The sequence below is a fragment of the Eumetopias jubatus genome, unplaced genomic scaffold (genome assembly GCF_037043125.1).
Source record: "Eumetopias jubatus isolate StellerSeaLion01/CBP00866 unplaced genomic scaffold, mEumJub1_p1.0 scaffold_9, whole genome shotgun sequence".
NCBI lineage: Eukaryota > Metazoa > Chordata > Mammalia > Carnivora > Otariidae > Eumetopias > Eumetopias jubatus.
This window is the reverse complement of record NW_028274815.1, coordinates 119,911,241-119,938,333: the sequence shown is the minus strand read 5'-3', so window position 1 is coordinate 119,938,333 and position 27,093 is coordinate 119,911,241. Positions and strand designations below refer to the sequence as shown.

General features: G+C 45.9%; 1 protein-coding gene across 4 annotated transcripts in view; it reads right to left on the bottom strand.

Moving 5' to 3' along the window:
• Positions 1 to 9,569: 9,569 nt before the first annotated feature.
• Positions 9,570 to 27,093, bottom strand: part of ACTR5 (actin related protein 5) — a 29,791-nt gene continuing 12,267 nt past the window's right edge. The window contains exons 6-12 of one of the 4 annotated variants that reach the window (XR_003612084.2): positions 20,330 to 20,431; positions 19,981 to 20,097; positions 19,088 to 19,227; positions 17,752 to 17,884; positions 13,530 to 13,773; positions 12,266 to 12,503; positions 9,570 to 9,874 (exon numbers count right to left, since the gene is read on the bottom strand). Coding sequence is in view for 3 of the 4 variants with exons in the window: in XM_028121954.1 (XP_027977755.1) it covers positions 13,516 to 13,773; positions 17,752 to 17,884; positions 19,088 to 19,227; positions 19,981 to 20,097; positions 20,330 to 20,431 (750 nt within the window). In the remaining variant the exon portion in view is untranslated. Of the gene's footprint in view, positions 9,875 to 12,265; positions 12,504 to 13,168; positions 13,774 to 17,751; positions 17,885 to 19,087; positions 19,228 to 19,980; positions 20,098 to 20,329; positions 20,432 to 27,093 lie in introns of those variants that run through there. The other 3 variants (XM_028121954.1, XM_028121955.1, XM_088026771.1) reach the window with 3 other exon arrangements.

The window sequence follows — 27,093 nt, the reverse complement described above, 5'->3', positions numbered from 1 at the left end:
GAATAAATTAAACTTATAAAAAATTACACATACATTATTTTACCTTTTTGCTATAATAAGGTAAATATCTACTTAATATCAAGGACCTTATAGATTTTAACTTTATTTGATATACGTTTATCACCATATTCCCTATTTTTTTCAGGACAGCACACAATTCTTTAATTAGTGATGTTGCCTCTTTGCGGCCTAGTTTATTCTGTTATATTAATGGAGTATTATTCTTCCTGTTTTCTTCCTTCTCTAGTCCCCTCACTCTCAGTGCGGGGTCTCATGCTTGGTCTGTGCATCCTGGTGCAGGAATGAGCCGGGATCCCAGGTATCCAGGCCCATCACACAAGCACAGTACGGTCCCCAAGAATGTTACCCAGAACTCCACTTTTGTTTTTCCAATACCACGAAGGGAATACACACACAATTCCCAGGAACACTTACTCAAACCCTCGTTTCTCCGCCGGCCACTACCCACACACACCCCCAGGCTTCCCGGTCTGCCCACCTCCTCTCTCTCCACCACCTCTTTCCTGTCCCGCTTCCTCACTTTCCTCCAGCCTCTGAAGTTCTGTCTCCCTCTCCCTACTTTCTGGATTCTACATTGCAAGACTTGCTTAATTACCTGTTGACCACATGACACTGAAAAAGGTCTATGATCTTCTGATTTAAAAATCCAACAGATTCTCCTTCGGGTCATGAGCACTAATGAGAGAGCTCTTCAGGGCTGTGAGATGTAGCTTTGTAAACAAACATCAGTGATACAAATCAGTGCTGTTGCTTTATCCCAGCAACAATTAGAAAATATCCTCTTAAAAAAAAGATGCCATTTACAATAGCAATAAAAGCTAAGAAGCATCTCAGAATAATAAACCTGCATAAGATCTTTATGGAGAAAATTAGAAAACTATAATGCCAGACGCTGAAGAACTAAATGTTTCACACTTTAATAAAAGGTACGTACACAAAATAAAGAGCATATACAAAATCTAAGTGAAAAAGATGTACATCCCGTGGCAAACTAGGTAAAGGATATGAACGGGAAATGCTCAGAACATAAATGACCAGAAACCAAAGAAGTATTCACTAAAACCACAGTGAGATATAATTTACTGAGCATTAGAAAAAGATTTTAAAGTTGTAAATACGCAGGATCTATCCAAGGGTGGGAAAATGGGTGGATACCTATAGAAAGTGTAAACTGGTATCGTTTTGGACAGTAATTTGACAACATCTGTCAAGATTTAAAACATCCTTTGGTCTAGCAATTTCATTCGTAGAGTGAATCCTTTCCAAATGTGTGTGTGTGCAGGGATATTTACTGCAGCATTGTTTCTAATGGAATAAACTTAGAAACAGATCTATTCAAATGCCATCAAAAGTGGAATAATTAAGGGACATCTGGGTGGCTCAGTCAGTTAAGCATCTGTCTTTGGCTCAGGTCATGGTCCCAGGGTCCTGGGATTGAGCCCCACATCGTGCTCCTTGCTCGGCGGGGAGTCTGCTTCTCCCTCTGCCTGCCATTCCCCCTCCTTGCGCTCTCTCTCTGACAAGTCAATAAAATCTTTTTTAAAAAGTGGAATAATTAAATAAATCATGACATGAAACATCATGGAATATTACTCAAATGTTTGAATGAGTGAGTTTACTTCACAAAAAAAATGTGTAGAAAATATATGAATAAAACTTTTGAAGTCTATTGTGTGATGTGAAGACTTGCATAAAGGAAAAAGGCACTTTTCCATTTGGGGCTAGAAGATTCAATAAAGAAAAGATCCCACCTTTCATCGTTTAATCCATAATTTTTTTTTTTTTTTTTTACAGACAGAGACACAGCGAGAGGGAACACAAGCAGGGAGAGTGGGAGAGGGAGAAGCAGGCCTCCCGCGGAGCAGGGAGCCAGATGCGGGGCTCGATCCCAGGACCCTAGGATCATGACCTGAGCCGAAGGCAGACGCTTAACCGTCTGAGCCACCCAGGCGCCCCTAATCCATAATTTTAATGGGATGCAAACAAATATTCCAACAGGAGTATTCTGGAACTTCACTAACTGATTCCAAGGATCATGCAGGAATATAAAAATAAGTTCTTACAAAAAGAGACAGAATTCTGGGGAGACAGACTCTGCTACATTTTAAAGTGTGCAACAAAGTGAGAGTAATAGTTCATTATGAATTCAGGAATAGACAGAGAGATGAATAGAGCAGATGAGTGAGTCTGGAACTAGACCAAAAAAATATAAGGTCATTTAATAAATAACAAAGGTGGCATTTAAATCAGTGGAAAAGAGATGGATTCGTTAATAAATACTGTTGGTACAACTGGCTAGTTATCTGAAAAGTAATTCAGCTGGAGCTCTACCATAAACCTACACCAACATAAATTTCAACTGGATAAATAAATCATGGTATACATGTCAATAAAATACTACAGAGCAACAGGCCTGAATATAGAACCACATGTAACAGGGATGGATCTTAAAGACCATGGTTAGGGATGCAGAATTCCGTGGTAAAACTATAAAGAGCACCGGAAGGAATACTCTAGAAGTTGGTACAGTGGCTTCTTACCAGGGGAAAGGAGCAGATTTCGATCAGAAAAGATCATGCTGGGGGTTACCCGGGAGGGGGCTCAGAGTAGCAATGCTCAGTCTCTCGACCACCGTGATGACGCAGGTGCTCATTTTATAGCAAGGTGTTAGGTTGTGCACTTATATTTTATGCCATTATTTATGGTTTTTTGTTTTTTCTTTTTTACATAAAAAGGTTTTAAAGAGGCGCACCTGGGTGGCTCAGTCAGTTAAGCGTCTGACTCTTGGTTTCAGCTCAGGTCGCGATCTCACTGCTGTGGGATGGAGCCCTGAGTACAGCCCCACTTCGGGCTCTGCACTCAGCATAGTTTGCTTCAGATTCTCTCTCCCTCTCCCTCCCACTCACTCTTTCTCAAATAAATAAATCTTTTTTTAAAAGGTTTAAAAGAATATATGGAAAGAAAACGGAAGGTGTTTTTTCATTATCTCATACTGCTAAGTATGAGATAAAACCCAAAAGCAATTTTAAAAGATTGCTTGATTTGAGAGCCTAAGGAATTCTGCATGGAAAAACACCCAACAAAGTCAAATGACAGACACACATGACAGGAAAACGATTGCAATTCTTATCACATTTCTTGGTATGAAAGAGCAAAGGATTGGAGGGTGGTTTTTCAGAATCTTGTGAATGCATTTTCCGTTAAACATAAGAACAAAGGAGGGGCACCTGGGTGGCTCAGGTCATGTTCCCAGCGTCCTGTTCCAGCTCCCCCCTGCTTGTGTTCCCTCTCTCGCTCTCTCTGTCAAATAAATAAATAAAATCTTTAAACACACACACACACTCACACACATAAGAACAAAGGAAAAAAAGAGAATGTGGAAACTCTTTGTATCGATGTGGTGCGATCTCCAAGATGCACTGTTGTGCTGTGTATCGTCTGCTATATTAGCAGAAAAAGCATATATCTGTGTCATGGATATGCAGATCACATTCCTGTGGAGTTATCGACCGTGTTTGTGACAGATACGCATGCATACATTTTTCAAAGATGAGTGAGCAGCCGCTCCGAATGCAGTGATGTTGCGTAGTATCTGAGACCGATTGCTACATGACAAACAAAACAAGGCTAGATGAGTACTGGTACTTTAGTTTTTTAAATGGGAAACTTCAAACACAAGCAAAAGTACACAGAGGGATAATGAACAGGGGTGTGCCTACCCCCCCCACACACACACACACAGATGGCCACTTTTCCTCTGCCCCACTTGATTACTCTGGAGCAAATCCCAGACACATCATTTCATCTGCAAATACTTCAGTAGGTATCTCGATAAGCCTCCCCACCCCTCTCTCAGCATAACAAGCACACTGGAAAATAAAAACATATCAGGAATTCTTTCATATCATCAACTATCCAGTGTTCACATTTCCCAGAATTTTTCAGAAGTTTATTTTGACAATTGATTCACTACAATCAGGATCCGAACAAGGTCCAAACTTCATATTTGCGTTTGGTTTCAAGTGGCTTTTAATTTACAGGTCTTCCTTCCTTTTATCCACTTTGCAGTTTGTCAGGGGCAGGGGGGAAAGGTTGATTTATAGGTTTCCCCACTGGACCTCTTTTTTTCCCTCTCTGCAATTTATTTGATGGAAGGGAAAAAAAAAAGAGGATTGTTTGTCCTGGAGAGTTCTCTCCGGCGATTCTGAATTTTGCTGATCGCATCCCCATGATGTTAGCATGTTTGTGACCTATTTTACTCAATTGCCCCACTCAAGTCCTCCTTCCAACCTTCTCCACACTGGTCTTTTCCCCTGGAGGCTGACCTTCGTGGACAGCATCCACTAGGCTGGCTCACCCTCTGGCTCCAGGGTTTGGCCATTAGGGAGCCCTGGTGGGAATGGGAGGGAGAGAGAAGAGTGAGGTCAGTGTGTTCATTTCCCTGGCCTCCTAACTGCAAGGCCACCTTGGGTTGGCTGTGCTTCTTGACTGAAGGTAACTGTTCCTCTCAAGACACAGCTCCCTCCCTTTCCAGTTTCTGGTAATTTTTGTTTCTACTGGTGAGGGGTTCTCTGCCCCTCATCCCGCTAATTCTTTCCATGCTGCCTTCACCTGGATAAATAACCCCTCCTGGAATCTTCCAAATCGGAGTTCAGCATCTGCTTCCTGTTGGGACCCTAATTTATACAATGTTTCTCTGCTCCCAATATTTCCAGGAAACTGGCAGTTAAATTTGGAGGCCTGACCAGATTCAGATTAAAAATTTTTTGTAAGATACTTCATGAATGGTGTTCAATATGTTATACTGCCTCACATCAGAAAGCACCTAATATCTGTCCATTATAAAGATACCTTCAGCTTTTCACCCGATGGTTTCTAGCAGGGGTTGATGATCATGGCCCCTTGCCATTATCAGGAGTTAGACAATAGTGGTATTCTATCATTCTTTCTTCATATATTAGCTGGAAATCCTCTATAAAGAAAAATTCCCTTATCGTCTATTTGTTTACCATGGGAAACAGTTGGTACAGGAAAGGCCGGATCAATGCCTGCTTCTTTCACTTTATATCATTTGCAGAATTATGAACTGGTTCCTCCAAAGATAACCAATGATGAATTTGTGGATTTTAATATCTGATGTGCTTTAACCCTTCATTTTTATTCTTTCTGATGCTCCAGTGATCTCATTCCTTGGCCAGTGGGAGCCACTTCAAGTTGGCTCCTGAGTTCTTTCAATATGATCCCAGGAGACTTTGGGAGTCTTTGATGGTTTCCTTGCTTTCTGATGCAACAAGACAGTCCAGGTTCATCTTGTCTATTTCCTGCCCCAGAACTGGAAGCAGCCATTTATCCAAGGAGCCCTGGTTCCTTTTAATAAGAAACAGTTCCTTGTAATGAGCCCTAGTTCCTTTGAATGAGAAGCCACACTACGGGTGTTCCTTGATAACTGGGCTCTTCATTATTTCCAGATCATATTTCAGCTAAGAAATTAATACTTTTAGAGAGAAAATACATGTGTTCATACTGATACTTATGACTCAAATTTAGGATTACAGGACTTTTCATTTTTGATTTTACATATATATATATTTTAGAGAGAGAGAGAGGTAGCATGTGCACGGTGGGGGAGGGGAGGAGGGAAAGGGAGAAAGAGAATCTTTTTCATTTTTTATTGTTATGTTAATCACCATACATCATTAATTTTTGATGTAGTGTTCCATGATTCATTTGTGCATAACACCCAGTGCTCCACGCAGAATGTGCCCTCTTTAATACCCATCACCAGGCTAACCCATCCCCCCACCCCCCTCCCCTCTAGAACCCTCAGTTTGTTTTTCAGAGTCCATCGTCTCTCATGGTTCGTCTCCCCCTCCGACTTACTCCCCTTCATTCTTCCCCTCCTGCTATCTTCTTTTTTTTTCTTAACATATCTTGCATTATTTGTTTCAGAAGTATAGATCTGTGATTCAACAGCCTTGCACAATTCACAGCGCTCACCATAGCACATACCCTCCCCAATGTCTATCACCCAGCCACCCCATCCCTCCCACCCCCCACCACTCCAGCAACCCTCAGTTTGTTTCCTGAGGTTAAAAATTCCTCGTTATCAGCGAGGTCATACAATACATGTCGAGAAAGAGAATCTTAATAAGCAGGCTCCATGCCCAGCCCAGAGCCTGATGCACGGCTCCATCTCGCAACTCTGAGATCATGACCTGAGCCAAAATCAAGAGTTGGACGTGTGACCGACTGAGCCCCCCAGGTGCCCCTGATTTTATATTTTTATATCTTGTTTCTTGTGGTGGAAATCCTGGATTCTAACAACATTAACATAATTATTTGCATATATATATATATATATCTTCAGAATAGCCATACCAATGCCATTACTAACAACATAATTGCTGAAAACAGCAAGATTTCTTTACAGTTCTTTTTTGTTCTTAGACTATATCCCACTAAAGATGTACATTAATTACTCGTTTTTTCCTCACTACTGTGAAAAAAGTCACTTAAAATAAAATCACCTAATTAAAGTCACCTCCTTCAAGACTTAAAATAAGACCTGTGTAAGTAAGCTACCAACCTGGTAATTAGGTTCACTTGTTTCACTTTGCCTTTGATTTTTAAGGACTGTGTTCTTATTTTGAATAAAATCTTGTTTTATAATTGCATATAACATATATACAATTCCAAAGCCAAATATACAATATTTATACATTGTATTGTGTATTGTTCATTTAAAGTCATAGTCACAGGAAAAAGAAGAGGGAAATTGCAAAGCTCCTTTGGTCAATACAGACAATGGACAAAGAGTTATACCTTCATTTTTTAAAATAGAAATGTTGAATGAAATGTTATTACTTGGGCGATATATAATTAAGCAAAGCTACCTACTAAATTTTTTCTAATTTGAAAGATGCCACCTTTTTTAAAGACTTTTTTTTTTCAGCATATGATTACATTTCTCTGAAACCCAGACGACTTTAAAGAGTCCTCTGTTACAAATCACATTTGCAGCCAAAACCAGAGCCTGAGGAGAGGCCCACATTTTCTCTGAATAGGCTCTTGGAAATGGCTTTCTGCTGTTCTCAGGAGAGTGTCTGCTCTTCCAAACTTTCAGGTGAAGAGGGAACACCTCTTTCTTTTCTTTCTGAGATTCTCTTCACTAGAAGTTGTCAATAAGGAGGCTCTCCATGCTCAAGGCCAAGCTCTGGAATCCCATTAGACAGCAGCGAGTGGAAAGAGAAGGCCTGGGAACGCCAACTCAGAATGTGGAAAGGAAAAGAGCACTGAGAACTTTTCCGATTCTGCTCCCGGAGCTCACAAGGAGCCAAGGCCGAGGCACCTCACCTTCCCCAGCCACCCGCCCTGCTCTTATCTTCTTTACCCAAGCAGGCTCCTCTGGAAGCTCTTTTGACTTGGTCCTTCTCCAAAACTGGCTCCAAATTCAGAGAAGAAACCGTGGGATGTTTTGCTTTCATGTCTTCTTTGGTGCACCCTCAAAGTTGGGGCACAACTTTGAGGCACCAAAGGGTCTGTTTGCTCATCCTGTTTCCAGAACCCACGGCTCGGCACACACAGAGGGGATGCCAGGATTCACTGGGTGTAGTTGGCAGGTCCCCAAATTTCCCAGCGGACCTCAATAATCTTATAAGAGCTTCCCTATTGTCAGACCCAGAATGTGGGAAAAGCTGTCAAGCAGAAGCTCTTCCTCTTCCTTGCGGGGCTTTGTACATATTCTGGTCAGTTTTATTCAGATTCTTATTTGTGTACTGAGCCATCGAGTGTACCTCCTCACAATGGCTGAAGGCATGCCAATGACAAAGGCTGACAGAATCACTATCAACAAAAGGACGTCCTTAGTTGATACTTTTGTAATGTCCTTTACTGTGAATAGTGACCAGGGCATGGATATGGCTGGCCCAATTATAAAGCCTTCTAGATTTAACAATACTTAGATGAAACCCAGTCCAAAGTACCGCTGGTGTCCCAAGCTGGGGAATGATCAGCAGGCCAACTCCTCCTCCCACAACTAAAGTTAAAGAGTTCCCAGAAGTTTGTCTAGACTGAGGAATGTCCATCAACTTGATTCCCAGGCAATCCCCAGATGGTTGCCCAGGCCGGGAAAGGGTGGGCAAGATCCGATACAGTCCACTCCCCGCCCGGTGGTCATCAAAATGTGACACAGGAGGGAAAGAGCCAAGCAGGTGAATTCGCCTTCCAGACAATTCTTGTTGTCCAGGTTGAAGAATGGCTGCAGGGAGAATCCCATTGCATTTCCTCTGGGAGGTTTCCAAAAGGCTGTTTTGCTAGGCACCAGCCAGAGGAAAGCCTCTCCCCCGCCCCCCCCCCATCCTGTTAGCATTCCCGAGAAGAATGTGCAAGTCCTAAAGCCAAGAAAACGTCCTCCTACCCCCGCATTCTTGACCGGAAAGAGTCAATGTGCAGGTAAAAGACCATCTTTTTAGATTTCTCCAAAAGACTACTGAGTAAATTTGAAAAAAATTAAAAATGCGTTATGGGGTTTATAAGTAATAGTAAAGCACATGATACCAAGAGCAAATCCCCAAAGTGAAAAATGGAGTTGTATGTGACAACATTCTTACATTGTACGTGAATTTTCTTCAACTACATTCAACTTGATTAGATTTCCTTTGCCTCTTTTCCTTATCTGTAACTTTCTCTCATTTTCATTTGGTTTTTCCTTTGTTTCTTTCCAGTCGAATCTCTCTCCCCTTTGTGCATCTTGGATTTAGGTTTCTGAGATTTTTCTTTTACGTTCAGTTTCTTTCCTGGGTCCCGTCAGTTTCCATTTCACATCCGCTTGGTCCTTTCTACTTAAAACTTCTCATTTGTTTTGTGATGTCCTCACAGCTGCATTTGCTTGTCTAATTATTTTAATTCCTGTTGGAATGCTGCATTACAATTTCCTTCTGGCTTTTTTTCCCGTGTTTTCTGCTCATAAGTTTCACTTTGAATTTTCTGGTTTTGTTTTTTTCTTGCAGTATCCCCATTAGGGTGCTGGTTTATTAATGTTCATATTTGGGCATGTTAGATTTACCTGAGCAACTATTAGCAGGAGGATATGGGTGAGGAACAGGGCAGGGAGAGGGGTCCGGTGGGTCTCCAAGTCTCTCAGGGGCGCCCCCTCCTGGAGCTGCAGCAAGGCAGATTCTCCAGTATTTGGCACCTTTGCGTGTCAAGCTTCCTCTGATCCTCTGTTGCTGTAATAAGTCTCCAGGTGCCAGCCCCTTCCACGCTTCCCCCTATACCACCTCAGACAGCCTGGGGGCCTCCCTCATCCCCAGAAGGGGCGCCTCTCCAGTACCCTCAGCTCTGGTCCTGCGCACTTTCCAAACCCCTCCTCTCTACTCCTTATCTGGGGATAGGCCTTTGTTATCTAGGTCCTGCTATTGCTAGGACTCCTCCATCTTGTGGGCAAGTTATCTGCTTCTTTATGGCTTAAAAGCTTCCCACCCATACCCAGATACCTTCCCAGCTTTAACCTTGACATCAGTGTCTGTAACAAATGACCACAAACATGGTACCTAACGCAAGAGAAATTTATTCCCTCACAGTTCTGGATACCAAATCAAGGTGTCATCAGGCCATATTCCCTATGACGGCTCTAGGGGAGAATCCTTCCTGGCCTCTTCCAGCTTCTGGTGGCTCCTGGTGGCTCCTGGTGTTTCTGGCTTGTGGCTGCCTTCCTCCAGTCTCTGCCTCTGTCTTCACATGGCCTTCTTCCCGGTGTCATTTCTTTTATAAGGACATCAGTCACTGGCTTGAGGGCCCACTCTAAATCCAGGCTGATCTCACGTCCAGGTCCTTAATTCCATCTGCAAAGAGCCTATTTCCAAATAAGTAGTCACTGGGTTACGACATGGACATGTCATTTTGGGGGAACACAATTCAACCCACTGTATCACCTCGAATTTCCCTATAGCACAGACTCCTCTTGACCTCATGATGATTTTGGTCAGTGAAAATGTGTGCTATAGGAAATGCCTCCTAAGCCCCTGGAATAACGATTCCACAGGGCTCCCTGGGCCTAGGAAAGGAAAAGGAGCCCTGATGGGCAAGGGGCAGAAGGAAGAGTGCTTGGGTCTTGGTGGCTGCTCACAGACATAAGCAAAACAGGGAGAATAAAGGAGAGGACATCATGGAAAGAAGGGAACAGAAAGGGAAAGCAAGGGGCAGGTCAGTCTACCTGAGGGACTTCCCGGGGCTTAGCAGTCCCCGTCCACCCCTAGGGCTCATCTCGGTCTGCCTCAGTGCCTACTTGTGGTTACCACTCTGGCCTTGATTTTTTTTGTATTCATTTCTGATTTCTATGATTTTCTATGACAGCTATGATGTTCTCTGTCAGGTTCAGCATTACAACTTTTTGTTTAGTTATTGTCTAACTTTGTAGCAGGTTGGGGGCAGGGGCTCTTCTAAATCAGAAGTCTGCTATGTTGGTGCAAATCCTTAGGTGATTCCATTCATTATCTCATTTAATCCTCCTACAGGGTAAAAGAAATGATCATTCCCATTTCCTGAATGAAGGAATAACTATCATGCTATTCTCCTTATTTCATACTATTTTTTATTTTTCCCAACAAATCCCTGTTTAATACGGAGTTAATGACATTTTTATTTGCAACCTAAAATTTTTGTTGGAAAAATGCTAGTTGCTATAACAGATAAGGCCTAAGAGCTCTGCAGCTTAACACAGTGAGAGTTTACTTCCTCACAGGGGGAGGAATTTACAGAGCCTCTGTTCCAGGCAGTCACTTAGGGACCTGGTTCCCTCCACTTCGTGGCTCTGCACTCCTCATGAGCCTTAGATGGCGCCCCATTCAGCCAGTGATCGGGAAAGGAGGAAAGAGAGGTTTATAGAAGCCAGCCCTGGAAATGATGGGTGTCCTTCTGCCCATATTCCACCAACCAGAACTCAGACGGCCATGAGAACAACTGCACAGGAGGCTGGGAAATGTAGTGCAGCCATGGGCCTGGGAGGAAACGAGAATGTACTTCGTACACAGCCAGAATCTCTGCCTACAGCTTTTGAATCCTCTCGCATCCTAGCATTTTCTAATTTTCTTGGAACGACTTAATGGCAAAGTTCTTATTATAATCATAGATGTCAGTTTATTCACTTAGTCCCTTAGGTAGGCATAAAATGATCTTTGCGTATTATATTTATATGAACCTGGTTTCTCCATTTCTTGGGTTAGCCTCATCTGCACATCTTTGAAAACTTACTGCACTCTTGCTTCACTTTCTTTTTACCTTCTTTGTTGGGTCCTTTGACAAAACTGCTTATTTCCAGAGATGCCACAAGGAGGCAGCGGCAGCGTAAGCAGGCAGCAGCCGGGGTACCCAGAGACGGGGGGGGCCCCCATCACTCTTTGTGGTCACCCAACCTTGAGAGCTGCCCTAACTCAAATCCAGAGCTGGGGGGTCCTAGAGACCCAGGACAGTCCCTTCCCCAGGCTATCTCCTCCTGCCACAAGAGCACAAGAGCCCTAAGCTGGTTTATAGGAGTCTGTTTCTTCACAGCCGCCCCTAGAACATTCAGCTGCAGTCATGCCCACCTCTCCAGGAAAAAACCATGGTGGGGTCAGAGGGGACCATCAGATGCCTCAGTATGGCTGAGAGGAAGTCCTCAGTGTGGACTCTTGATCTGTTCCTCTCAACAGAGTGGACAGACTACCCTCAAATATTCTCTGGTCACAGATCTAGGCGTCCATTAAAAATCCGCTGCGGATACTCCACACTGAATGGAACACTTCCTACTCTTGGGAACACTTTAGTTTAGAGACCATCCTGGGGGAGAGACAAAGCCCAAGGCACGTGGTAAGTGCTCTGCAGGGGGTCTGTGCAAGGGAGGGAGGAGCAGCCTCCCTGAGGGAGAGCCACCATAACCCCTAAGGCGGCTGTGGAAGGTCACAGCAGGCTTAACGTGAGGGGCGAGTGATGAAACTAGAGAGCCCAAGGCTCAGCCCCTCGGCCTGCCCAGCCCTACATCTCCTCTGTTCCAGTCTACGGAAACCCTGCGCAGGCCCAGCTACGTAACTACGTCTGGGTTTACCTGCCCACCTGGGGCCTCCCCAGCAGGGCTCAGCCTCCGTGGCCGTGCTGAGCTCACCACTGTCGCTCAGGCTGTTGAAACCACTGACTATGGGAGAGAGACCCCCAGGCCTACTAGCAGTTGGCGTCCTTCTTCCCAGGTATAGGATATGAAAACCTCCCTCACCTTCTTGGCAACTATCCTTTCTTCACAGCTCATGCCTATCACCATCTCCTCAGTCCTCGGGCTCTGGGAGGCCCTGGGTCGGCCCAAGTCTTCTTCTGTCTCCACCACCACGGCTGTCTGCTCCAGATCTTGAGTTCCTGAGCCCCGAGGGCTGCGGATCCAGGCGATCGCCCCTGGTAAGCTGCACGAGCCAACGGGTTCTGAGGCGGCCTCATGAGAGGGATGGGCTAGAGGCTCCCTGGGATTTAAGTGGATAGATTCGGTGACAGGACACTAGCGTCTCAGGGGCCTCTGGGCTCAATTACCAGAGATGTTGCAAAGTTAAAGTTCACACCGAGCAATCTCTATAAAAGTTCACAACGAGCTATCTCTACAAAAGAGAGGGGACATCTGTCCATTGAAGATGAAGCTGCAAGGGTACAAGGGAATGTAAGTTTATGGCGGCTACAGGATTCACCTTTTCCAGACTCTCTTTCTTCTGAAAGGTCGAGAAAGTTAAGCAGCCAACAAACTTGTGGGCATAGAAAGAAAAATCTGCAGGAAGGCCTCATACAGTACAAAAGTTTCCAGCATAGAAAGTATGAATAAAAATTAGGCTAAGGCCTCATTTCTGCCCATTGAGAAGTGGGCACAAAGCAGGTCCCTGATGGAGAAACTCCGTGCAGTTTGGTTCCCCTCTTTGGGCCCTTTTTACTTATTTTAAGAGGAAATAATAGGAGGAAAACATTTCCAGCTCCTGAGATCTCGTGGGTGACTACTTTTGTTATCTTTACTTTATACACACGTATAAAGCATGTATAAAGTACACTATACCTTTTCTTTATACACATGTGAAAGGCCTCCACCTACTGGGCATTCACACAACTTCTGAATAAAGTCAGAAAAATATCTACACGGACAATATAAATTTTGAAGGATTTTTTTAAAGGATTTTTTAAATGAAGAAATAAACTTTTTACGTTTTGTACATCCCCGTCCTCCACTCCACCTTCATTTACTGCTGCGGGAAGCTGATGCCACAGCTTGTCCTTGGTTCAGCAAAGACCAGAAAGGCACTTAAAGTCTCTTCATTGCAGGAGCCCTCAAGTGAATGCAGTTCAGAAGGGTAATTTCCAGTGTGCCTTAACTGTTCTCCCCAGGAGAAATCCACCCTGAAGCCCAGCGCCGCAGCAGGCTCAGGTCGCACCCAGCTAGCACAGCATCTGTCCGTCACACTGGCCACCGCGGTCCCGGGTCCCAGAGGGCGCCCCCTAGGCCTGCTCACCAGCACTGCCTCCGCTGGCCCCCGAGCCTCTGGTGGGGGCCTGAGCATCTGAGAAGCGTGAGGCCTGCTTGGGCAGGCGGATGGGGACGTAGATGTTGGATGCACAGTGCTCCTTGAGGTACTCTCCTCCCTTCTCTTCATACTCTTTCCTGGTGATCCAGACTTCATCATCGTCCAGGTGGTCCAAGGCCCAGTCCCGAGCACCATACCAGGCATCCAGCACAGGGTTGGAAGCAAGCTGAACCTGAAACACAAAGAGCACTCAGTAGAGGGCCGTCTCCCCCTCAGGGCTCGAGGAGCGAGCGTTCAGCAGACCCAGCCGCAGCCCCCTCCCTACGTGGTATCCCCAGAAATACACACGTGGGAGGGCCCTGGTGCATAACTGTCTGCACCCTCCAGATACAGCTGAGCTGAGATGCTGCAGACTCTCCAAGAGAGCACACAGAATGCAGAACACACCAGACTCGACCTCACAGAATCAACGGTTGCGGGCTCTTTCATGAACACCCACCTGCCGCTATGGGCCAGAGAGGGCCCAGCTGCCCCCTTCCTGTTCCAATGCTGTCGACCACAAGCTGCCAGATGGAGAGAGGAAGCGGAGCGGGCACTCCACCTGGAGGAAAGGCCTTCCCATCCTGATGCCCACTCTGTGAGAGGCTTCTCGAGAAGCAGGGGCTGATACGAGGTGGGTCTCGCTATGGTGACCAATGAGCCTCAGGAGCAGAGAGCACAGAGAAGGGGCTGGGGTGTTGTCCAGGACATTGCCAGTGCTGTTTCCATTGCTTATTATCGGAGCAAGGCCGTGGTCAGCAGCCCCGGGGGAGCCCCTCAACTCAGCTGACCTGATCAGAGCAGGGAACATCCTCTGTAGCTCAAACCAGGCTTCCTGTTTCCCAGAGTCGCCACCTGCTTGCCCACCTCCCTCCTACCTCCCTCCCCCAACCACAGGAGCTCCAGGTTGGAGTGGTGGTTTCAGAACTTTCTGAACAGGCAGGCGACATAAAGTGGACTCAGCATGCGGAGATGAAGAGGAAGAAACAGAGAAACACAAAAGTCAGGAGACTGACTGGGCTGATGTGGGAGGGACTTATAAGAAGGGACTGTCAATAAATTAGGATAACAAGAGCCCTCAAGCTCTGGGGGGAGCCAGGCAGAATGAGTGTAGGGCAGTGGGATACTCCTGGCACAGACTAAATAGTTAGTAAGTGGTAGCTGGCATCATTAGCACTGAAAAAGCAGTAAGATACATGGACTACAACCATGGAACACTATACAGTCATAGAAAGAAGCCTTGGACATATACCTACTGGCATAGAAAGACAATAATTGAAAAGTAAAAAAAAACAAACAAAACAGGTCACAAAACAAGCCATCAACAATCTTTCTTTTTTTTTAGTTTATTAAAATCAAATACAAGAGAAGAAAATGAATCAAAAGTATATATATAACTCACAGTGGCTGAACCACAAGTGTTTTGGTTTTTTTCTATCCTCATTTTGGCTTGTTTAAATTGTCTGAGATTTTAGTAATGTTTAAAATGTTTTGCTGGGGTTTTTTTGAGCTTATATTGAGTTTATTCTTCATTTCACTTTTAAAACACTATTATAATTGAGTATTAAAATGTTTTGCTATTTAAACAAGAAGCCAACAGAAACTTAAAGAAAGTACGTACATGTACACATCTCAGGGTCTTAAATCGTTCACGTTTGAGCCACTGAATACATAACCTAAGTGCTGAGTATCAGGAGTTAATTCTGGCCTGACACACACTTACCACATCCGCAGCTGAAAAAGAGAAGTGAAGGTGGAAGGGACGGAAGCTGAGGCTGTGCCCCACGAGGGTGAACCAGCTAAAAGAGAGCTGGGAAGAGCAATCTGGCAGCATCTCTACAGCTAATATTCACAAAGTAATTCACGGGAAAGGCTTTTGCGATGATCAAGAAATATATCTTGAACATGTGGTAATACGACGTGCTAGTTATGTCATTACAAGTGAAGCCCGCCAGCGCATACCTGTGCTCTCCTTCTGTACCGTCACCCCCCGTCGAGTGTTCCTCCTGCCTCTCCCACCACCTCTTTCTTAGCCTCCTTCATGGGCACCTCCACCCTCCAAAGGCCCTTAAATGCTGATGTTATGTAAGGCCTAACGGACATCACCTATCCTCCACACAGTGCCCACTAATACCGATGGCATAAAAGGGTATTCCAAAGGGAACCAGCAGGTGCAAACACCCTGAGGCAAGAAAACATGGCATACTGGGGAACAAAGTACAGGGTGGAAGGGGGAGTGATGAGAGGTGATGCTGGAGTAATTCAAGGTCAGATCACAGGAGATACAGCAAACTGGTAGGAGGACTCAATCCTAAAGCCTCTGAGCTGCCTCCTAACTGGCCTCCTGCTTCCGGTATCTCTCCTGATACCCCATTTTCCACAACAGTCAAAAATAGCTTCCTAATATTCAAACTGAATGAAACGATTCCCCTGCTTAGACTCCCTCACGGTCCAGTGGGCCTAACAGTAACAACAAACGTGCAGAAAAGAGTTAACCCGCAGGCCTGACTACTTACAAGGCTATCCTTGGCTGGCACCGGCGAACTTGGACTTCTGGCGGGCCTCCACCACTGACTGGTAAGAGTAGTCACTGTTCCTGACGTTTGAACAAATAATGTAGTTTATGCTGAACACCTGCTTCCTTCTGGGAGTCTGGAATTTGGGTAAGTGCCAGGCAGGGGGTGCCTACATGATAGGCTCCCAATAAAAACCCTGGGCACTGAGTCTCTAACGAGCTTCCCTGGTTAGTGACATTTCATGTGTTGTCACAGCTCACTGCTGGGAGAATTAAACGTGTCCTGTGTGACTCCACTGGGTGAGGATTCTGGGAGCTCATACCTGCCTTCCCCTGGACGTCACCCCATGCACCTCTTCTCTGTACTGATTTTGCTTTATTTCCTTTCAAACTGTAGCCATGAGGATGATTATATGTGAGTATGATATGTGATTATATCATATATATATATATATGTATATATATACGATTCCTGTGAGTCCTCCTAGCAAATCATGGAACCTGGGGCAGTCCTAGGGACCCCTCCCCCCATACAACAGCTAATGTCTAAGTGTTCATTTTGTGCAGGCCCTATGCTGAGCACTTCATTGTACTAGTGAATCCTGGTAACAGGAGTTCTGATAACCCATTTGTACCACTGGCAAAACGAAGGCTTGGCAAGATTCAGTAACGGTGGTGACAGAATAAGGACCTGAGCCCAGAGACCATGCCTTGAGTGTGTAATACATCATGCAGCACAGGGGACCAAGGTCAGCCTCTCATCAGGACGTGCAGGGCCTACTGACCTCTCTACTGCACCCCCCTCCACTCCTCTATAGCGACCCCATGCTCCAGCCACACTCAACTGCAGCTCACTCCCTCAGCAGGCTTCTGAACCCTGAGCCTTTGCTCATGCTAATCCCTCTCTGGAATGCTCCCTCCATCCCACCCCACTCCACAATGCCTAGATGGCACACACAACCTCATCTTAGGAAGACTCACTTCCACGAAGCCCTTCCTAAATTCCAACATGGACAGGTGCCCATACCTGGACGTCCATCACATTCTGGGCTATCACAGCCTATTTAATCAGCTGCTGCCCCTCAGGTAGCAAGTTCTTTGCAGCTAGGGGTTGTGTCTAGGACATCTTGGCATCTGCGAGGTGCCTGGTCCTTGATAGGGGCTGAGACCATGTTTCTTAGAGATCAAAAGGATTCAGTAGATACACTATGGGGCATCCACACCATACGGAAGAAAAAAAAGTATGCTGGAAGAATGACATAGGAAGAAATGCAGGTTACAAGGCAGGTTACACTCATGTACAGAGAAGCTGTGCAAGCGAAGCTTTGCCCTTAGAATGAGGGGCGGGTAAAGAGAATGACAACTCTCAGTGTGTACTCCTTGTATTCCCTGAATTTTATTATTCATGTCTTTTTCCAGTTAAAAAAAAAAAAAACCCAGAGAAATACATAAAACATGATTTCCATTCTGCTTCAAAAATTCAACACATATCAAAGACCAGAAGAAAAGCCCCAAAAATGTTAACAGTAGATATTTCTGGATGATGGAACTAGAAAGTAATTGCCCTCCTCTATGCCGTATTTATGACTTTTGCAATCAGAAAACAAATACTTAATGATCTTACACAACAGAGCTGGTTACGTGAATAAGCAGTACCTTAAAAGCAGACTGGAAGGGCCTCATCTCCAACAGTTCCTTCTCGATTCTACCTTTCATCCCAGGGTACATCATGTTTCCACCGGTGAGGAAAACATTCTGAACCAGCAGGTCCTGAACGTCCTTTGAGTACCTAGGAGAGAGAAGGTTCCTTTTGGCATAGTCCTACCAACGTAGGATCAAAGGAGAATGCTGATGTAGAAATGTAAGGTCTTGGCACAAAACAGAAAACATCTGCACAAAGAGTGTTTTTAAAAAAACTTCCAGGGACACCTGGGTGGCTCAGTCGGTTAAGTAACCAACTCTTGATTTCAACTCAGGTCACGATCTCAGGGTTGTAAGACCAAGTCCCACGCTGGGCTCCATGAGATTCTCTCTCCCTCTCCCTCTGCCCCTCCCTACCCTCTAAAATAAATTAAAAAAAAAAAAAACCCTTCCATTTTTCACTTATGACTTTACAGAATTCATTTCCTTAGTAAGATTAGAAATTTTGTGTCTTTTAACACACCTTTTTGAAAAACTGACTTTATGGAGGACTGATTTCCAAACATTCTGATGAAGTCTGACAAATGTATACCCCCCAGTAACCATCACCACAATCAAGAAACAGAACATTTCTATCACCCCAAAAAGTCCTGCCTCCCTTCTGCTGGCCCACCTTTCCACCTGCGTTTTTTTTTTCCTTTTTTCTTTTTTTCTTAAATAACAGCTTTATCTTACACATGTCTGAGCACTTTCCCATTAAGTCAAAGCTCAAAGCCACTCATACACAGTGGCCGCAGTAGCTTTTCTTCCTTGCTAGGTGCCAGTTTTCATCCTGTTTCAACCAACAGCAGCCAGAAAACTACAAATCATGTTCTCCACTTGTCCGGCTTGAATTAGGACAATTCACACTGCAGGAAAATGCCTGTATAAATGGGATGGGGGAGGAGCATTTTATGGAAGTGCAAACTCTTAAATAAAATGTCTGCAAGGAGGAAAAAAACTTTTATAAGCTCTGCACATTTTTAGGGTACTTAAAAATCACCAGTCTTCAATAATGTCAAGGTTTATATGAAAGCCAATGCACATATATTGTTATGCTGCTTAAACGTCAAAGAATTTTTTAAAGCTCCTCAAATCAACTGAGCATTTACATTTTTAGAAAAGAATTACAAAGCCTCTGTGATGTGCCGGGGCTGGGGAGAGATAAAGAATACCATCCGAGCACAGCAAGTCAATAAAAAGGAGGGCATGAGGCAGATTTTCAAATGCCCGACCATCTCATCTACTACTCAGTGCGAAATCTGAGGAAATGGTTCTGGAAAAATCAAAGGAAAAGAAGGTTCAGTCTCACCTGTCCAGGATGTACTGAAGGGTCTCTGCTACCCCAGCCTGCTCCTCCCCTATGAGGGACGGCTGGAAGATAATTTCTGGAGCTCGAATTCTTTCTGTCCCGACAAACAGCTGATGATAGGCTGCCAAGTTAAACACGGGCTTTAAAAACCCAAGGTTTAGAAGATATTTTTAGGCCAGAGTGACAAACATTCCAGTTGCCAGTTCCCTCAAGCTGTATTTCTTATGCCAACATAGCTTCTGTCTTTCGTTCCTGCCAGAATAACCTCTCCCCAACTCTCCTGATAGGATAATTCCATTCCCTGCCTTTCTCCCACCTCTGTATTACAAATACCTTCAACTTTGCATCACAAAATGGTCCCCGCCGTTGCAGGGAAAGAGCTCATGAAGAGAGGTAGCGGGAAGGCCTGGTACTGCCCAACCAAGCCTCCTACCAGCACCCTGCTCAGCAGCCCGGTGCCTGCGCGGCCGGGAAAGCGCTCTCCCAGGTGAGCCCCAGACTAAGGTCAGTATGTCTGGTGGCCATTTGCCCTGACAGATACATAGGCCCAAATGAGGATTAAGCACAATTACACTGGCTTAAATTTAAATGAAACCACTAAAGCTAGGCTTCAGGTCTAAAGTCCTCAATTACTTGCCTAAACATTTCTACCAAGGCAGACTGTTTCCCACAGGTTCACAACCTTAATGCTGGAACCTCAATCAATCAGTAGGAAAAGCCCTGACTTCAGATGTTTTAGTGTTAGTTCCTTAGCACCCCACCTTTCTAGAAAATACAACTGGAATTTTTTTTCTTTTTGCAAAAATATTCCCAAAGAAGCAAACTAGGGCAGACCGGTCTTTTATGTCAAAGGTTTCAAAGCAGAAGCATGGTGCAGGCTACAGGGGCCCAACCTGGACAGTGGTGACTGGCTTCTCCACTTCAGGGGTTTCCTCTGAAAACAAGGGTTCAAAATCATTGATGCTTTCCACATCTTCCAGAGACGGCTCTAGCTGCTCCAGGTCAGGGGTCTAAGAACAGAAGAAACAGAACAAAACAGCACCTGTAACTTCAGGAGGCCTTCACTCTAACAGTTCACAGTCACGAACAAGAATTGGTATTTTGCTCAATGTCCTAGAAGTTTATATAAAAACTATGAAAAATTTTCTAAACAATTAAAAAGAAGAAGACACATGAACACAAGGATTAAAAGCCTAAAAAGCCAGGCACAGGCTTTGCTCCTGTCCCTTCCCTCACACAAACCTCAACAACTCCCATCTCCTCTCTGAAGCCTTCTGGCGGGCCCGGAGTTGGGGGTGGGGGGTTCATGCTGTCTGCGTTAGGCACGAGACCACACATGCAACTCTGCGGGAGAGAGAGCAAGAGTTGTATCCTACTGGGTGGCCCAGACACCAGCAAAATTAAATAAATCTCTTAACGATTAATAAATCCAAGTGCCAACACTAATGGGCTTTAATAAGTAGTCCCTTATCGGCTGGTCCACTGGGCTGGAGATGTGACTAAGAGCTCCCGAGGCAGCAGAGAGCTTCAGGACTGTGGTGCCCCGCAGAACGGGCTTTCCTCTTCAGCCACAGCGAACCTGGGAGAGCCTACATACAATGGCACCACTCCCAGTAGAGGGCTTAGGGTATGTTGTAATTTTGACCTGGACAAAAGAATTTGAGCAGGGGGTGGTGTGGTTCTAGGTGACATTCTAGCCATCTGTCATTCTGCCATGTGAAAGGCAGAGGAGTTTAACCTTTTGGACTCAAGGGGAAGAAGTTACAGGAAGAAATTCTAGGTAAGACCGCTCTAACAATGCCAGCTGCCGGAGAAAGGACTGTCTTATGAGAAGGCGTCTTGGGAGGACACAGCTGACTCAGTACTATCCACCTGGCATGCCCGAGGGGAGGTCCCAGCGTGGAGTGTGTATCCTCTGAGTCTGGCCTTACCCTTGGAGTCTGTGACATATATAAACTACCAAAGCACTTAAATACAATCTCTAGAACATAGCCACATATACTGCCAATGCAAATTAGCATTCAAACTTCCTCTTTTTTTTTAAAGGTTTTTTTATTTTTATTTTTAGAGAGAGAGAGAGAGACCGCACACGAGTCAGGAGAGGCAGAGGGAGAGAGAGAGAGAGAGAGAGAGAAAGAATCCCAAGCAAGCTCCATGCTCAGTGTGGAGCCCGATGCAGGGCTCAATCTCAGGACCCTGAGATCATGACCTGAGCTGAAACAGAGTTGGATGCTCAACCGACTGAGCCACCCAGGCACTCAAACTCACTCTTAAACAAGGCAGTGCCCTTCAACACTCCTCTGGCACACACACACCAGAACAGTCACATGCATATATGGCTTATAGAATGGGGAACAACATATCCTAAATTCTGTTCAATATAGAGGATTCTACCTCTACACAAATCATAAATTTAAGGAAAGTGTAAACCCTGGAAAGGATGAGGAACATTTCTTCCTCAGAGACTAGAGAACAGGAAGAGAGGGACTGGTCTGGAAAGAGGTAATTTAAGGAGGAAAGAGGTTGGGCTGGGAGGTAAGAATCCAAGGACCTTGTTCTCAGGGAAGGAGGTGAGAGCCATCAGAATACTAAACCCAATTCAGGAGCAGGCAACCCGCTCCTCCACAATCCTCCCTGCAGAGATGACTCCTGAGCTTCACGGGGGAGGAAATGGGCTCAGCAGGGGACCAAGACTTGCCCAAGATCACATCACACTAGTAAGTGGTAGAAACCTGGCCCAAGACAGATGGCTTAGCTCCAAAGTCTTTGCGCTGCCTCAAGCTGAAATTCTATACATCGTGAGTCTGAGTGCGGCAGGACAACTGGGCTCTGCAAGTACGGAAAAGAGCTCCCTGAGGTCAATGTGAACAAGAAGAGAACAAAAGATCTACAAGGGGCAGCAAGGCCAGCTGAATGAAGTGACAGGCTTCTCTGCCCCGGCAGGGGCCGCAGAGCTCATGAGAAGGAATGCTCCCCTGGAGGTGTGAGGTTTCTAATCTGGAAGACTCTCATCTCCCAGAAAGAAGGCCCAACCCCGGGAATGCCTGTGCCTGTTCTGGCTTGGCACTAAACTCTGGGGTCCCAAGAGAGCATCAGAAACAGATCGCAAAAATTCTCTCTCATTTGGTGGTTTGTCATCCAGGACGACAAGCAACCAGGAGAGGTGCGGTGTTACGGAAAGAGGCAAGGCTTAAGGGTCACATCGGTCCAGCTCTGAATGGCACAGTCTGAGCCCACTTCCTCCTCTGTAAGTAGGGCGCACCCCTAGGGCAGTGGTGGGGTGAGAACTGAACACTTCTTCCAACTAGGCACTCATTTTGGCCCCTTAGATAACTGTTACAATACCAGGCTGGTGGCACACAAATGTCCCCTGTGTATTTAAAATAACTACAGGCCAGGGCGCCTGGGTGGCTCAGTCTTGAGCGTCTGCCTTCGGCTCAGGTCATGATCCCAGGGTCCTGGGATCGAGTCCCACATCGGGCTCCCTGCTCTGCAGGAAGCCTGCTTCTCCCTTTCCCACTCCCCCTGCTTGTGTTTCTGCTCTCGCTATCTCTCTGTCAAATAAATAAAATCTTAAAAAAATAAATACATAAAATAAAATAATAACTACAGGCCAAACTTGTGGGTCCTTCCCCCAAATAATAATGAGTAAAGGTAAGCCTTGGGCTCCGTGGAGTTCTCTCCTACCTTCTGCTCTACTCCGCACACCTCCCTCTTCCTCATCTGCATCCCAACCTCCACTCCTCTAACCTCTCTGACCCCCCCAGTGACGACCCCCCTTGTGCATTCCCACCTTCCTCTACCCGCCCTGGAGCCCAGTCGTAAATGCCACCCTCCAGCCCAACTCTACCTGCTCTACCAACAACCACTCTCAAATCCTAAAGGGTGCCACCCAATGCTCTTTCCACTTCTGCTCTGGGGTAGATTGTATTTTTCAAAAACAGTCACAACGATATCTTCCATCCAACATGCTCTTCCTCAAGGGGCTTCTGAGGTGTGGTTTATTTCCTCCCCTTGAATCTTAGCAGGGACCTGTGGGACTCCAACCAATAGAGTACGGGGCAAGCGGCGTCATGTGACTTCCAATGCGAGGTCATACAAGGCCACACAGTTCCCTTTACCTTGACCTCTTGAAACACTGGCTCTCTGGCTACTCTCCCTCGGGAAGCTCCCTCCTGGAAGCCAGTTGCCAAGCTGAGAAGCCCAAGGCACATGGACAGGCCACGTGTGGGTGCTCGGGTCCACCATCTTGCTAAGCATGGCCTCTGAGTCATCCCGGCTCAGATGTTAGCAAAGTGAAAAACCACCCAGGGCTCCCAGTCCCCAGATGTCCAAGTCTTCCCAGCGGAGGCCCCAGGCATCACAGAGCAGAGATCCCTGCTACGCTCTGCCTGTATTCCTGACCCGTCAAATTCATGAGCACAACACAATGATCATTGTTTTATGCTACTAAGTTTGGAGTGCTTTTCCACATGGCAACAGGTGAAGTGAAAATTTGCTCCTCGTGGGCGTGGGCAAGAGTGGAGAAAGAAAGTGCCAGGCTGCCACTGGTGGGCCCGTGGTCCTCTTCAGCTCCCCTGCGCACTGCCCAGAGCAGGCGTCTGCCACCCCTCCCAGCACTTCTCTTCAGCCCCCTTTCTAGTCACCGCTGGCAGTTCTCAGCAGCTCGCCTCAGGTGTTTCTACTTCTCCTGCACCCCACCTCTTCACCCGTCCTCCCGCCCTCCCACGCTCCCGTGCCGTCACCCAGCCGAGGCTGAGCCCGCCACCCCTGCTGCTCTCTCACCTCTGCGCTTCCTCAGCCTCTTCCCCTGGCTTCTCCTCAGCTTCTGGACCCCTAAGCAGAGGTCTTCCCCAGGCAGCCTTCTTTTCCCACTCCCCGTGCGATTCTAGCTCCTTCCACAGCTGGGTCCTGGCAAATTGCATCTGAAGTCCCACAGAAACTTCGAAGATAAGGTGCTCAAACCAAAGGTACTACCTCCAGCCGCAGCCTTTCAGGAGCACCTCCGTGGGACCTCAGTGGGACCAGAGTGAATCTGCAATCGGATCACTTGGGTCTGATCCTCAGCTGCACTACCTCTAGCTGGGCAACCCTGGGCAAATTCCTTCACTCTCCTAAACCCCAGTTTCCTTATTTGTCCAATGGAAATATGACAGTATGCAAAGAATCAAGATGACACTTACGGAAATGCTCAGTACAGGGTCTGGCACATGTCACACGTTCTATTATCAGCCACCGCCACTGCTGTCACCACTGCTCCTAAGTGGCACCCAAATCCTTGGAGCTACCTCTGAAGCGTCTCCTCCACCCCCCCATTGCCATGGCTACTCTCCCACCCCCTCCACCAGCTCTCCGCCGGACTGCGCAACACATCTATATCCTGCCTTCCCACTTCCAGCCTCACCTCTCCCTAAACCCATCATCCTAACTGCCACCAGTTCTTTTCCTAACAGCAAGTCTCCTTGGATTATTTCCTTGCTGGACATCCTTTGAGGACTCTGTCTAAAGATAATATCCAGGCTGACTGACAAAGACCTTTAGAGGCCGGCCCCTACCTCCCTCCCCTGCTCTATCTCCCGCACTCCGCACCCAACCTACAGTGCTCCCTGCATGCGTGCTGCTTTGCATCTAAACGTCTCAATCCATAATGTCCTTCCCTCCTCACTTGATACCTACTGAAATCGTATCACCTCTCAGGGCCCAGCGCACATATCCAATCTTTTCTCAAAACTTCATCTAAATTCCCACACACATCTACCATCACACTACATAAGCCTCATTAGTCAGCTAAGTATGATCCAATAGCCTTATTTTTTTAGGCACCAAGGAGTGCAGGAAAGGTACCTTAATTGCATCATTAGTCCCTACCATACCATACCTACCACTGAGTAGTAAGCCCTGGGATACACCCTCCAATTTCCCTGGAAAAGAGGACTGTAAAATGTTCGAGTTTCAATAGGCTTCCTCAGCTACAGCAAAAACATCATCATCCACCTTCACCTAGCTGTACTCAGACGCATGTCACCTGAAAGATAACTTCTAAGCTTCACTAAAAATGATAAAAAGATACTTCACTTATCCTAAATCGTATGATTCACAGAGAAAGAAAGCTAATAATTTCAAAGCAGACAATGGGCTATAGAGATCCTATAGAGAACAGATTCCTCTACCATGGCTGGCTTCTCTCTCTCTATGGTTTGCCAGAGCCTCCACATGCATTGTGTGGCGTTCAGGAACACAAATAGGCATTCTTTTGGAACCAAACAGAATGATAGTTTGCCAAAGCACATCAGAGGAGATGGAGCATGGTTCCCTGGAACAATCTTGACTGAACAGCATAAGAACAAGCAGAGGCCAGGAGCACCTGGGTGGCTCAGTCGTTAAGCATCTGCCTTTGGCTCAGGTCATGATCCCAGGGTCCTGGGACCGAGCCCCGCATCGGGCTCCCTGCTCAGCGGGGAGTCTGCTTTGCTTCTCCTGCTTCTCCCTCTGCCACTTCCTTGCTCATTCTCTCTCTCAAATAAACAAATAAAATCTTAAAAAAAAAAAAAAAGAACAAGCAGAGGCCAGCTCTGATCTTGGCTAATCAGGCAAGAGAACTTTCTGTATTAAGCTCATTGTGTTCTCCAACAAGTAATGGTGCTCTAAAACTATGTCCCCCACCACCACCACTGTTGTGCTTACAGTGACGGAAGGCCAACATCCTCTAGTCTAAATACTTCCCCAGGAATGCTGACAAAACCTACTCCTTTACAACATCTTCATCACAATATTTGCAGAATAGCAAGGGCTGGAATGGCCTGGACTGTGGGGAAAAAAAAAATGGACTTTAGGAAACACTGTAAGTTAAAAATTTTGCTAGATTAATCCAATTTAGCGATTACTGCATTTCAATACGAACTTTGATCCACATAAATCCATTCCCTCCATTCTAAATGAACTACAGAGTTGGAAAACACACTATAAATACTTTTTGAAAGGTAGAACTAGCCGGCCAGTGTTGTGGTCACATTTATCCCATGAAAGTTACTGTAACCAACCCTAATCACTAATAATCACCCTCAATAAATGCTGACACCCTCAATGCTTTCGGGACAGATCAACTCATCACTGCATATAGAGAAACTACTGGAAGTCCAACATTTCAAAATCTCCCCAAGCCCAGAGAATACATATCCCCAGAGCACAGAACGAAGTAGGGACTTAATAAGTACCTGCTAAATGTATGGAGTGGCTGAATCACAGCCTGTAACAAATACAGAAAAATAAACAAAGGGAAGGAAAATCTAGCTCCTCTACTGCTCAGGAATCACATTTTACAGTCATTTGGGCTTTTCTTTTTAAATCTGAAATCCCTCGCCTGCCCGTGGCTTAGCGGCACATCTTTGGTATAAAGATGCTGATGTCCTAATGGCGCATTAAGCACAATGAAAACTGAACACAGGTGAATAAAGGTTTTGACTCAAGACCCAAACACGGGTCTGGATCCCAGTAAACAGCAGAGATCCGATGCACAGCCGGGAAACTGGGAGAGGTGAGCAAGGAAAGGCACACCGGCTCTGTGAGGCTGACCTGGGACACCACACCAGAGTTAAGACAGCAGTCAAGGCCCCTCGCCCCCACCTCAGCCATCCCGGAAACCACGTGCAGGAAGCCTGACTCGGGGTCTGCTCTGACACGCATGCCCTGGCCGGTTCCTGGCCTCTGGGAGTCTCAGCTGCGGGAGAGCTGGAGATGGAGGCTGAGCACAGCAAGCATGTGAGTGAGGCTCTAGCTGAGAGCCAGAGCAAGAACAGGCCTCCTGCCAAGCCAAAGACGCATCTTAAGTCAGTGGCAAGCAGCCACACCACGCCCAGCACCAAACTGGATTTTTCCATGGGACTGTTTCTTTCTAAAAGTATAGGTTTTAAATGAATCATGGAACACTACATCAAAAACTAATGATGTAAGTTATGGTGACTAACATAATAAAATTAAAAAAAAAAAAAAGAACCCATCTCCTCAAA